The 14127-nt window shown below is 36.5% G+C and overlaps 1 protein-coding gene across 7 annotated transcripts in view; it reads right to left on the bottom strand.

The window, feature by feature from the left end:
• Positions 1-14127, bottom strand: part of IFT88 (intraflagellar transport 88) — a 57065-nt gene that overhangs the window by 35561 nt on the left and 7377 nt on the right. For 4 of the 7 annotated variants that reach the window (XM_056328310.1, XM_056328313.1, XM_056328312.1 and 1 more), the window contains 12 exons: positions 13814-13876; positions 13010-13066; positions 11262-11315; positions 9664-9727; positions 9518-9587; positions 8142-8232; positions 4710-4814; positions 3422-3524; positions 2657-2771; positions 2329-2560; positions 723-793; positions 165-251 (listed from right to left, as the gene is read on the bottom strand). In XM_056328310.1, the coding sequence (XP_056184285.1) occupies positions 165-251; positions 723-793; positions 2329-2560; positions 2657-2771; positions 3422-3524; positions 4710-4814; positions 8142-8232; positions 9518-9587; positions 9664-9727; positions 11262-11315; positions 13010-13066; positions 13814-13876 (1112 nt within the window). Of the gene's footprint in view, positions 1-164; positions 252-722; positions 794-2328; positions 2561-2656; positions 2772-3421; positions 3525-4709; positions 4815-8141; positions 8233-9517; positions 9588-9663; positions 9728-11261; positions 11316-12734; positions 13877-14127 lie in introns of those variants that run through there. The other 3 variants (XM_056328311.1, XM_056328314.1, XM_056328315.1) reach the window with 3 other exon arrangements.

The following is a 14127-nucleotide window of genomic DNA, read 5'->3' as shown; positions in this document are numbered from 1 at the left end:
ACAGCATTATGGAGGCAAACTGAAAACAGTCTGGATGCTATGTATGAGATGTGCAGCAAACTATGTTTCCCAGGCTGTTTATTGTTTGTGAATCTGGTTTTGTAACCAGCATCAGAGATTACCATATAGTTTATAGACAAAAAGAACCCCTGCTTGACTCTTACCAGTCATAGCCCACTGCAAAAGATGTCTCAATTGCTGGTGCGATCAGTTTAGCAGCAGTCATGATGTATTCCTCCGCCATGGATTTCCTAAGGAAAAAAACCCAACACAAAAATGTGTCGCCATTTCAAAAACACGTAGAAAAAAAACCCAAATCTTGTTCTTGCTTCTTCGTGCAAGGATAGCCCTGCCCTTCCTCAGGACAATCTTAGAAGTCAATCTACCCAGTCCCCTGCTACCGCTACTGCCCTGTATCCTGATAAAGCTCTCAGGTTTTTTCTGTTTTCCTTTCACTGTACACTGTGGTTGTATTTTTTAAAAAAACCCCACATGCTGCAAGTTTTAAGCAGTGTAGCCTATAGCATTTGGGGTAGATATTCTTCTTTAGTGCAGTACACTAAACTGAGTGATCCAACCAGTTCTTCCAAGCATGTTCTTCCCCAAGAATTATGGGGACACTTTTATAACAAGAGCTGTGGACACATGAGAAGACTGGTAATACTTTCAGGAGCTAAAAATCGATGGCACCACAGTCAAGAAAGAACAGGCTCCATCATTACCTCTCACGTTCTATTTGTCTTAAGCTGTCATTTTTAATGGCTTCCATCAGTAGATTTGTATGTGGATCATCCTGGAAGGGGACAAAACAACTGCAAATTATACCAGAATACGTGCATTTTAATTGTTTTATAGCCAATATTACTGTAATCATAAATAGATGCAAATTACATAGTCTATAATGTCATTTATTTACTTTTCACATTTCAAAAAGGTCGTTTCAGTTTAAAGTAGTTTTCTAATCACAAAATCCGAAATTTGGTATTTACAACTACTTTAATCCTGTTGTTCTGCTCATGTATGTGGTCATAGCTCACATTAGGGTTGTTAATAGGTGTAATGTCATTTGTATCAGACTGGAAAGGCTACAAATCACAGTGAGAATACTCACATGCCTAAAGATAAGAGCATGCTTAAGCATTTGCTGAACTGTAGTGGTATTCAGCAGATGAGGTGCTACCTACTCATTACAGTAACTCACAATCATCTTGTGGTTTCTATCACACGTATCTGCATCAGTTCTTTTAGAACTAACAGAGATGTTGGACCCCTTCCTCATTTCTTTAAGACAGGTCATAGATTTAGACAAAATAAAGACCAGAAGAAAACTTTATGATCTTTTCTGACTGCTTCATCACAAAATACAGAGCTTGCAATGTCTGTCAGAACTATAGCTTGCCTATCCTTAGAAAGAACTTCTATAGTCTAAAGCTTTTCTTCCAGTCAATCTTACATAGTCTTCAATTAATTCAAGTGTTTAATGACCCTTAGTTACACAATTTCTAACATGAGAAATCATATACAATTATATATAAAATACATATAAGAATTTATATACATATTTATCAATATAAATAAATTTACTTCATATATTAAATTTTATTTGCTTATGCTAGAACAATAGGAAGCAACAGCTACTCTTCAGTTTCAAACAGTTTGAAGATTGTATCTCTGATCTTTAGAATTTAAAATGGAAGCTTTGTATCACTGAAAAAAAGATCGCTAGGAGAATATAAAGGCCTTGCCTTGATCTTTCTATAGAGGATCTTTCTAAGGGGACCTTTAACCTATCGAGTACTTTTTCCTGTCTTTAACATCATGAGCTGCTGCCTTCATGGTACAAAGGCAGGCCAGTTTCCAACAAAGTTTAACACTAAAATAAGCATCTGTAAACTTTACTACAATTTTCTTCTATAAAAGAAAACGACAGTGTTACAAGTTTTATTAGCACTCATTTGAGATAATGTGCATTAAGTCACTCATTGCTCTGTTCCCTTTTTTAGCTTATAAACATTAAATTTTTTTATAAACAAAGGAGGTAAAGCAGTAAGTCTGCTATGTAAGTCAACATAGATAAATTTCAACAAAATAGTTATGAAGATAATGTAGTATGGATTTTCTGTACATCATATCTTTTCAGGAAGAAAGGTTTTGAATGTTCTCAACATTACTTTACACTTCTGAGCAGTGCTGGTAAAAAAAAAAAGTTATTTTAGATACACAAACACACATCAATTTACATATTCAGAACAGTCCAAGCATTCAGTGTCTCTTCCCCTTTCTCCTGATTTACCATATGAAGATACAGTTTATTTTGTTCAAACTTACATTTGGTGAAATGTATTTATCATCATAGTCCACTTCCAAGGGAACCGCAATCAGTTTTTGGAAAGCTTTTTTCATTTGCTCACCGTTTCCAACAGCAAAATAACACAGGATCAAGTTGAAGCCTGCCTTCAGGTTTGGGGACATACTCATTATATGTTCAAATGAAGAAATGGCATCAAAATATTGGCCAGTTTTAATAAATGCAACTCCAATATTTTGCATTATTTTAATCCTAAGTAAAGAAATGAGTATTAGGTGGTATTTTTAACTGTCAAACCATATATCCAAATGTTGTATTTCAGAACAATGCCTATTAGTAGAAACTCACCTCATCTCTTTGTGGACACTAGGAATTTGGTCTAGAGCCATACGGTAGAATTTTATAGCTTTGGAATAGTTCCGTTGTTTTAAATATATATTTCCCATATTCACTTTCAGTCTACCTATCAAAAGAAGTCAATGACTTACAGACTTTTAAAACACAAAGCATTTTAAATTGTTTCAGAGTGACAGAGTAGAACAGCTACTTAATAAATTTGCCTTCATTATAGGGTGCCAGTGTCCTTTTAAAGAAGCACTGCACAGAACAGCTTTCTATGAATTTTCACCCAGAAGGAGGTCAAGTAGTAATAAACCCTAGGAAAGAAGTATCATGTAAGATGTATTCTGGTTTTGATTGTGAATTGAGGGATGAGGTAGAGATTATCTAAGTGCTCTCCAGGAAGACAGCTGCAATAAGCATCTCTGAGAAAAGTGCACTGTAGGAGTGCACAACGCTAGAAGTGGTTTTCAAAAGAGGAAAGCTGAGTCAAAAGAGAACAAAAAAATAGTATTAAAGCAGACGACACAGTGTGTGTGGCATGAGAGAATTATATATTTGGCTTTTTGATTAGCTTAGCCTATGGAAAGAAAAGACTTAATGAGCTGGAGAGCCAAACCACAGTAAGTTATACCAACTCAGCGTTCGTTTCTGTCAAATGCTCTGTCTGTCAAACACAAGGGGTGAGATCTCTGCAAGTCAACACCACACAGGTGAAGTCCTCATTTTGAATGCCTGACAACCAATTTTATTCTACTTTGGGATGTTACCTACCTCCATTGCTGAACATCTTATTCTTCACTATAACTTGGTAAGTATTCAGTGCTTCAGCATACATTTCATTAGCAGCATACTGACTGGCCAGATTGAAAAGAACCTACAGAAAAATGGAATTACAGGTACAAGATAAAATGCTGCTCTCTCAACAGCAATAAACTTGAATTCATAAGAGATAATTTCAAATTAATTTTACCTTGGAACTTTTGCTCTTACCAGTTTTAAGCTTCCCATCTTTAATGCTCCTTTGTTCTTGTACATTGACATAAAGAAAACAACTTTCAAATCTACTTACTCTATGTAATTCTTTCATTTTTGTACTTACGTAGCATGACTTCTACTGGTAGTTAAGTGGACCTTAGACCTAAGTAAACACAATGTTATAATGCGAGGCTATTATGAAACATTCGTACAAGGTAATTCTCAGAAACTGCATGTAATTTATGACTCCCAACATGCGGAAAACGGTTTTACTACCTGTGGTCACTCAGTTTATGAAAAGAGAATTTTTCCAAGCTGCAGTTTCAAAACCCAAGTTCTGCTGGTGTCAGGTAAAACACCTCTGCATTTCTTCCCCCGCTTTACTCTCATCTTGACCATAAAATAAATTACTAGGTCTGCCTAATTCAATGTATGCATTGTAAATAATTTCCTCTACAGCACTACCTGGAGTATAACTTTAAATTCCCCCTAAGTATTTTTATGTATAGACATTTTTTAAAGTAGTCTACTATTACTTTGAAAACCAGAATGTAAATCTAGATACCTGCTTTAAGATTCAGGATTTAGAAATATTAATATGTCCTATTTAATGTAATACATTCTCTGTCACTTTATGGTTCAAGTTAAAAGCAATATCTGATCTCTCCTGTTTACTTCTCTTGGCATGTTACATGTTCTGACTATTTATTTTTGAACTAGAGGGTTTACTTATGTTTTGCATGTGAGTAGATAGCTGGAATAAACGTTCATGGGCATCCTTCTTCACTTAATGCTGATATGTGGTTTCTCTGGTACTTGAAATTGCAAAGGAAAACTCAATGATATAAAGCGATCTTTGCAAGTGTTAAGTTTTTAAATTCAAGTAATGCACTTTATCTTCATAAACTTCCCCTGCCCCCAAGTGTAGCCCGTATCTGGTCTGGTACACTGCTAGGAGAACTACAACACACATATACACACACACACACACACACACACACACTGAGTCAGTAAACACCGAAATGTCTCTTTAGGAGGATTTTTACCAACACCTTTTACTCATTGAAGATTTCTAAGCACTTACTGAGTAAGTGAGGTCTAAGTTGATGTTTTCTGGAGTAGCCATTTGTTCACGTTGTCTCACCAATACTCTTTCCTTTCTTCCAGCCTCTTTTGCTTTTTCCAGAGCCTTAAATAAAATACTAGAATTTAGCAGTGCCTCGAATCTTATTAACAGACGATAACACAAACGCATATAAAACAAGCATGAAAAGAATATACTCATGCCCATTTTCTTTAGATGCACAGACTGTACCCAATGCCTGAAAAGTAGCAATATAACCACAGAAAGCTGTTAATTAGCAATAAGCAGACATAGTTGCCTACTTAGCTGTATAATTTTAAGGTAGTATAGTCACACTCATATATACACCAAAACCACTAGATTATGGTGACCCTAGGATATTATTCTACTTGTACTAATCATAGAAAGTGCACATGAATGCTAAAAAAAAACCTCAAAAAAAAACAAAAGGAGAGTGTTTAGGCTTGGCATGTTTCCTTAGTTGCACAATCCCAGTGCAGGAAGGTGTTGGAAAGAAGAAAGTGAAGACACAAAAGTATGCTGTACATAAACCCTGACTAATTCTGGATGCTGAGAAAGTGAAGGCAGGAAATAAACATGCACGTCACACAAAGGTACACTGTATATATATATCTTGCATAATTCTGGATGCTGGTAAATTGCTTCACTTTATCTGTCCACAAATGGTATTTCACAAATACATTCACAATTTTAATAACTCCAAAATTATTGTTTTATCCAATTATAATCTTCTGCAGATCAGTGTCATGACCCTTTGTACAAGCAATGCTACAGGTCTACGAGTCCCACTAGCAGTTCTGTATGCCTCTGCAAGGGCGCAATGATTTTAAAAAAGTAATAGCTAGCAGTTAAGATAGCCATTTCTCAGCTAGTGGTGAATGATGTACTTCAAGATATAGCTTGATTCTTAGTCCTTATGATAGAAGGCAAATCCAACTTGGCTGTTTTATAGATGTTGGCAACTTTGATGACTCCTGCAGGAAAATGGATATTCTGCTGGACTGTCAGAAACTAATACAAACATCCTAGAGGACCCTCAGAATGGTTGGGTATAGTCTACATAAGAAACAACCCTTTGACACTGAGAAGCAAAGAACATTCTTGACCATATATGCAAGAGGCTCAAGAAAAATGAACAAAACAAGTTAGCTCATCTCCTAGTGAAGACGAAATTCAGATATGATACGAGAAATAAATTAGGATAGGTCTGTAAGGATACTTATCCTAAATGAACATAACTAGATAGACTGCTTTCATACTCTCTGAACAGAAGCCATCAGCAGCAGGAAAAAAGTTTTATTACGAAAGTACAACATAAGAAAATCTTTAACAGTTTGAAGGGTGGACCCATCCAGTCTAAACACCAGATTTAAGTTCCACTTTGGGACCCAGAGTTTCACTATTAGAAACCTGGTTAACTCCCGAAGGAAGTAAACTCCTTACACTGTGGGCTGCAAGGTGAAGATATCCTAAGTGAAATCCTTCTCTTCAAAGGAGCTACAGGCTATTAGCTCACAACAGATAATCCAAAAATTATTGGAAAGGACTATGAGATAGACCAGGATTCCAGACAGTTGTTCTAGTAGGCACAAGCATAAAGGCAGTCCTCACACAGTACAGTGTCATCCTGATACTGGAACTGTCTAGGCTGATCTATCATAATCAAGATGATCAATGTTCAGTCTTGTCTTAATTTGATCAGGATCACTGGAATTGCTGCAAAACTGAAGAAAGGTATATACCAGATCTTTTGGTCAGAGAAACAAGTATGCATGCAGAGCACTGGAACAGGCTGGGTTTTGGTGTCTTCCTCAAAAGCAACAGATACAATGCTTCTTCGTAGTAGGCAAAAAGATACGGGATGTTACCCATCCTGAAAGACAGTCCTCAAGACAGCTTCCAGTCATAGCCTAATAGGGTGAACATCTTATCCTGTATTTGAAAAATACTCACACTACACCAGACAAAATCGTTGACAAGAAAAGTACATTCTTGCTGTACTAGTTCCAAAGGTAAATTGCTATCTTAAAGAAAGGAGAAAACCTCAAATCAGGTATGCTTCTTAATGGAACACTGGATATTTCTCTACAAAGGGCAGATTCTGCCACCATAACATACCTCACCATAACATATCTCACCTACAGTAGGCCTGAAACATGCAAATAAAGGATTACTAATTAAGAAATCTGCCAAATACACACAATTATATTCACAAATACAGACATTGTGTACAATGGACAAATGATGTAATTTTCCTGATTCATAGCAAAGCTCTATTACAGACCATATCTAATCTTTGCAATGAATTTTGGAGCTCACGCTCCAAAACATGAGAATTTGATCAAACCAAAGGCCATCTAGCCTAGGATCCGTATCGGACATTAGGAAAGATGCTTTACCCATTCTTGTACTCCAATACCTCCTCAGAATACACTCCTAGACTAAAAATTTCACAGCTCAAATGACTGTGCAAGAACCATCACCTCTCATAGCTTAGTTAATTTTTTCCCCTTATGGATCAGACGCCATCAACTTGAGAGGGAAATGGATTAGCAGAGAGGAAGTCTGCATCACTAAGAAGCCAATGTATATCTTTAATTCTAGCAGTTGAGCCTGCTCTGCCTCCAGTAGTTTAGGAGCTGGAGCTGGCCAGTCCAAAGCACACGGAATAAAAACAAACCTTGCCCTAAGAAGGAAGCATTACGAGGTTATTTTGACATACTGCAACCCAAGACTAACGTGCTTTACTGACACTGCCTTACGAAGGATACTAGTGTTGGCACTTTAGGGTTAGCTTAGCTTGGAAAGTCCCTTTGTCTGAAGGACTGAAAGAAGATGAAATAGTTCATCTTGATGCTGACCCCTTACAGTGGAACAAAAGCAATATAGTGTCTAACATCAAACAGCCCCTGACATGGAAGGGTACTGTGGAGGTGGCTTAAATGATATTGACTGTGAGTCCTGGATGAAAATTACATTATGTCAATGTCAATGAAACAATGTCACTCAGCCAAGATCCTTAAACATCTGAGGATCAAACGCTGTAGAGATACAAAATATAAGCCTGATATTGAAGAAGGGTCACCGACTCCCATAGAGTCCATAGGTTAGACTGGGCAGATCTGTGCCAGTATGACTAACTGATGAAACCCATTTGAAGAGGTCAATGGAGATACGGGGAAGGGAGGTTTTGTAACACTGAAATCTTTAACAAATACATACACAAGAAATACACAAGCTCCTACTTTTTGTTTGCAATACAAGGTACCACTGGATTAAGAGAGTCATAAAAAAAGATAGAATTAAGATGATTTTAATAATCTGAAATGTCTGTATCCAAGTCAGTTTGAAATATCTATCTATACAAATCATTCTTCACCGAGAAAGTGAAGTGAAATCCAGAAAAATTACCAATTTCAAGTCTCCACAGCTGTTAGCAATGCAGCTTTCTTCAACCAGTTCATTCACTTTTTTTTCCAACTGCCTAATCTTCTCTTCTGAACTAAAATAAAAATAACAATAAAAGGATTAACACTAATAATGCAACTTGCAAATGCTAAGCTAAGCTTTTACACAGGATTCCTCAGTAAAACAACAGAGATGTATCACATGTCACCACTAACTGGTTTTCCCATCAAAGAAAACAGTGTGAAACTATGCCCAGAGAACATCCTCCAAAGAGAGCACATTCACACTTTTAATCTGAGAACAGAGACCTACCAAAACATAAATCCTTCTCCAAGAACAAGACAGACAAGCCAAATTTCACAGGCCCAATTTGTTCAGGAGAAGTAACGACAAACGAACAGATGGGCTGGTAAACCTTTCAAATCAAACACCTAGTGAAATGAAGTATTGTATTAAAAGCAATTAATGGAGCTTTTAGTTGCATACATATACTTTATAAAGTACAGCTTACAAAAGCAGATTTTAATAAAATACCATTCATCTAGATTTTTTTTCCTCAGTTAAATAACCAAACATTTCAGTAGGATTCCCTTTTCTTATATGTAGAGGAATGAAGCTGGGTTAATTATCATTGATAATCTACAGCTGTGAGCTGGCTTCAGGGGCAGGGGGTTGGCCGATGTAGATAAGGTGCAGCTGTGGCTGGTTCTGTTAAGTGGTTGGGCAGCAAGGAAGAAGCAGAGAGAGAGAACGTACACCCGGGGTGAGGAGAGACTAGGAGAAGGCAGCAGAGGGACTGGCATGAAGAGTATGTTGGTATGAGATGGCAGAAGATCTTGTTGCAGCCAGCTAGTTTGGAGAGTGCTGCGACACATATATAGCTATATTTGAGGAATACAGCTTTTGTATTGAAAAGCTCAATGACTTTTTCTGAGCAAACTCACATTCACACCAACCTGTAAATTTTACCTCAAATGCTAAGGTCAGAGTGAACAGAGCGAAACAGCAAGCAAATACCCCCCAAGTTCTTCCCAGGCAGCTGCAAGAATCATGGCATTCCTTGCCTGTCACACACTCTTCCGTAATCCTCCACAATTCTATATAAGTATCACAGCATTTGTGTGGCAACAACTACGTCCAGGCTGCTGAGCTACAGTCAGAACCAGAAATCACTGAAATCAGAAGTTCCTGAAAGTCAGTGCAACTACTCTGGCAGGTCAGCTAACCACATGCATAAATGTTTGTGGCATTAGTCCACAAAGTGAAGAGTTTGGCCCTTTGAGATTTTAAAAACATCTAGGCAGTTAAAACTCTACCCATGTTCTTTTTTATTTTTAACGTTAATTTTTTGAAATAATTTAATGCAAAACCGAACAAACCTGTCAAAATTTTTCGTTTCCAGAGGTGGAGCAGGACCTCTTGCTTGGCCAAGAGGATCAAATGAAGAACCTGCAAAATTAACAGAGTACTGAAAATTGTAAAATAACGCCTCTCTCCAGCAGCTGGCAATTTCTACAAACTGTACCTCTCATAGCTGCCTTAGTGTAACCTGCGGCATGCACTGCTGTCATTGGTCGAGCAATGCCATCCTTAAATAAAAAGAAAGACATACTAAAATCATTTTCCTAAAAAAACTGATTGTGGACAGCACAGACATCAGTTACATATTACAAAACCTTTAAATACAAAAATCAGTTGTTACCACTTCATTAAACTGAGTATTTTTTTAAAAATTTGTATTTCTCAACTATTATAGATCGTAACTGTCTGTCTACAAAATAGGGGAGCAAACACTGTTGGGAAACTGTAACTGACACAAAGAAACACCTACTACTTTGTGTAAATTTTATACATATTCAGAATACTTAATTTCAAAATCAAATTATTTTTAGGAAATTCTTAAGAATTGTTGGTCTTGAGATCTGTAGCGTACTCTAGCTTACTGTCACACTGTTTTAGAACTCAGTTGCTTTTTTTAATTTTTATTGACAATAAAAAGAATCCTATGAGATTATGGATCAGAATGTTTTACTTAATCCAAACCAAGAGAGGCACAAACTACAATTTTTTTATTTATTTGTAACTTCTTATCAGACAATGCCTCCCAACACAAGAATGTCTGACCCCACCTCATGCCAGTTTATTAAACTTTCTTGTCAGGACACTGAGTGCACTAACCAACCTTAACAGCCCTGACCAGACTCACCTGGGGCTTCCAGCCACACACCATACCCACACGTCCAGGAGCTTTATCTAAGCTCAACTATGATCCCTCGGTTTCTGCCTGAGCTTTGTTGGAAGACTACTGATTTCTACATCAGCCAAAGCTATGCCAGGCCACAGAGTCCCTGGATCCAGATTTCAAACTGAGGGCTGACCTCCTGGATTGATCTGAGCCTTACCTTGTCACTATGGGCCTGGCCAGCAATCACTGGTTCTAACCCTGGCCCATGCACTGACTTTTTGGCTTGACCTTGGACCTGCCTCATCACCATGATATTGCCTTACGTTCTGAACTTCTGGTTGGACATGGCCAGTATTTCTGGGTGGATCCTATTTGCCTTGCTCAGGTATTGTGGGACTGGGTCCTGGCTGGTGAGGCCCCGGCACTGCTGGCTATGCAATTTCCCCCTAGGCTCCTGGGTCTCCTGTTAGGGACTAGCCCTAGTCTTGATGCTCCCTGATAATTCCCGTTTCCCACCTGGGCTGAGACAAAAGAATATAGTCACTATAGATATATTTAATGTTAAGTCAATATGCTTAATGGTTGTGGAAGGAAAGTAATTGGTAAATTGCTGCAGATTCTTATTAAGAGTACGTAAGAAAAAACATGAAAACCAGAATCTACTTCTCTTCCCTATTTTAATGAAAAACTATTGATTGCATGTCAGTAAGTGTTAAAGAGCACTACGCTGGTATTGCTTCCAACCTTGTGCTCAAATAAAATACTCATCACAACCCTCATGCCTTCTGACAGTAGTATTTTCAAAAAAGGACAAATTAAAACACTGTAATATTTGTATTATTTCAATAAACTTCTAAATACTTGTATCAAACATAAACACTTATCAGAAATTTTCATTGTTCCAAATCAATACAACACATAAATATTCAAAGTTTTACCTGTATAGCTCCTGTCATTGGTCTTCCCATAGATGAAGTTAAAGTTGTCTTTGACTACAAAAATAAGTAAATGTTTGAAAGTAGCATTCACAGAGTATTAAAAGCCTGTAAAAGGCTACGTGCAGTCTTCCCAACACTGAGTTTTAAAAGTCTATCTAACTCTCACGTAAGTTCATAGCAAAGTTCCCTTTTATGTTATTCATATGCAATATACTACCAGGGCCTGGCAGACTTAAAGATGTTGGACACTTCAGTTAGCACAAATTCACAATATGGTTTTTTTATGTGTTTGGATATTTGTCAGACCTTCCAAAAAAAATTACACAGAAATTTGAGGCAGCAGTACTTTCCATTATTAAATTATTGAAACTACTATATTTAAATTGAACAAATAATTTACACAAAATACTTCAGGAAGATTGAGTACAGCTGATAAGAGATTAATACTGCGATAGATTAAGTCATACTTCCATGCACATTTATTTTACAATAAATACAATTTAACTTCAAAGTGCCAATGGGTCTTTTCTATTAGCTGACATGTCATATACCGTCCTTCTGTAGTAGTTAAAAATGTAAAGAAATAAACGTTAAATATTTAGTGGTAAGTGCTAAAGGTTGCTACAGATATATCATACAGACAAAAATAAGGGGTTTCAGGCCATGAAAAAGCATTCTCCTAATTCCAAGTCAGAGGCCTATGTTTTACTATTTTACCCACTACCCATCCCATCATGATTTTCATTTTTTCTGCTAAGGCTGAATCTACATTAACAAGAACTGTAGTGTAGGAGAAGCAAATCTCCAAAGTGAAACAGGTAGTGCTGGTGTGGAGTGGACAATACTGTGGATGTTTCCAGCTCTACTATTGCAGATAAACATCTCAGCCTTTATTATCCTTAGGAAGTGCTTTTTTATGCACTCCTTTAACAAGATAGCTTTTCCTGTTAGAGTGTAGTCCTACACTAAACATCTGCAAATACAACTGCTAAAAAGCACTCAAAAGGAATATATGCAGAGCAGGTGACAGAAGGTTCAGAGTAAAAGGTTGTATTTGGATGACATAATAGAATGTAGGTGTTCTTTAGATGAAACTGTCACCCAGCTAACTTGTACGAGAGATCTAAAGCAACGTGACATCTCTTCTTTATTTGTCATAAAACTTTCAGGAACTTTATATCTAAGAGCACTGTCTTTTCAAATTTGACAGATACAGGCCAACAGGTTAAAAATGTATTGGGATGAGGGGATAGTGGATACATCACTAGTGCGTAACTTCAGTTTCCACAACAAACCAGGTTAATGTATTAGTGATTTAAGAGTTACAGTAGGTTAAGTATACCAAAGAATATAACCAACTTTATTTTGAAAGGTGATTTCAAAGCCTGTATTTTTAAGACTTTCACCTCAACTTCCAGAAAACCTTCCCAAGCCCAAATAACAATCCACACTGCAAGAAAATCAGGTTAATACCTTGGAATCTACTACCTTATGCAGTACAGAAGTTGATTTGCAGTATGGTTTGGGAGAAAGAGAAAAAAAAAAAAAAAAAAGAGGAAAAAAAGTCAGTAACCATGCCTTGACCAGGTGCATTATTGTGAATTAATTAAAATTAACAAATACATGTAGTTCACTGGAAAGACATACTCAGATAAGAAGAGCTCACTTTGTGCAAGGGATTAAATGGCAAATTTAGTTTTTGGTAAATACCTCCTTTTCATTAAGAATACAACAGAACAAAAACCTACCCCAAATCCAGTAGCTAAAGGTCTTGAAGCTGATGTACCAGGAATTTTGGCTGTCACCTGAGTGGAAAAACACCCAAACCCCAAAAAACTCCCACCAATTAACACCTATATGCGTTAACTGTTAGTCTTTCTATATAGTTTCTATAGTGAATTCACAGAAATAATGCTTCAATTGTGATAGAAAGGATTCTGATTGTAGTACCAGATTATTCAGGCAAAGCAGTAATATCATTTGGTCAGTTCCAGCTCTTCTTTAGACATATAGTATGTACTTCTGAAGTGCAGGTGCCAAATTTATACCTAGTTTTGAAAACTGATTAAGTCACAGCTAAATTAAGGTAAGAAAATTAATATAAATTACATGAATATGGAGGGGAAAATTGTCAGAATAGTAATACTCAGATTTCTAAATCCAACTGTCTAGTATGTATCTCAACCTTGTAATTGTATGTCAGAGCCAGTAATTCTATGTATAGAATATTAAACAAAGTCCTTTCAGAACATATCATTTTGCTTTTTAACAAGGTTTTATCTTGTTTTATCAAACAAGAATACACATTTTCAACCAAAGTTCCTTGTTTGCTCTAGCTTAACTCCAGAACTTAATGGAACTTGTGCTCTGCTAATTTTTTACTTATTTTTCATACAAATAACTAAAGTCTGTATCTTAATGTTAATGGTAGACAAGAAAAAAAGAAAAAAAAGATACAATGTTCTGCAGACAAGTTTGTATCAGTGCCAAAATTACAGCTCAGGTTCTAGAGAAGGTCTACACTACTGCAATGTATTTTAAAAGGTACTTACAGGGGGTCTTCTACCATGACTTGTTCTTGCTGCCTGTTGAAAAGCTACATCATTTTCTAAATCCTAGAAAAGATAAAATAAAAACATCAACCCTTTTAAAACCACAACACCCAAACTCACAATTTCAGAATCTTAGGACCACTAAAAGCAGATGGGTAAAAAATTAACCTCTTCCAAAAATAGTTGACCTGAAGATAGCTGAATGATAGGTTTTACTGACAATAAATAACAATTATATTATTTGGTCTATCTTTTTTGGTATTTTACATTAAGAAATGTAAAACCTCATTATTCTATGAAAAATAAAAACACAC

The sequence above is a fragment of the Falco biarmicus genome, chromosome 2 (genome assembly GCF_023638135.1).
Source record: "Falco biarmicus isolate bFalBia1 chromosome 2, bFalBia1.pri, whole genome shotgun sequence".
In the NCBI taxonomy this organism is placed as follows: Eukaryota; Metazoa; Chordata; class Aves; order Falconiformes; family Falconidae; genus Falco; species Falco biarmicus.
This window is presented reverse-complemented; position numbering and strand designations above follow the sequence as displayed.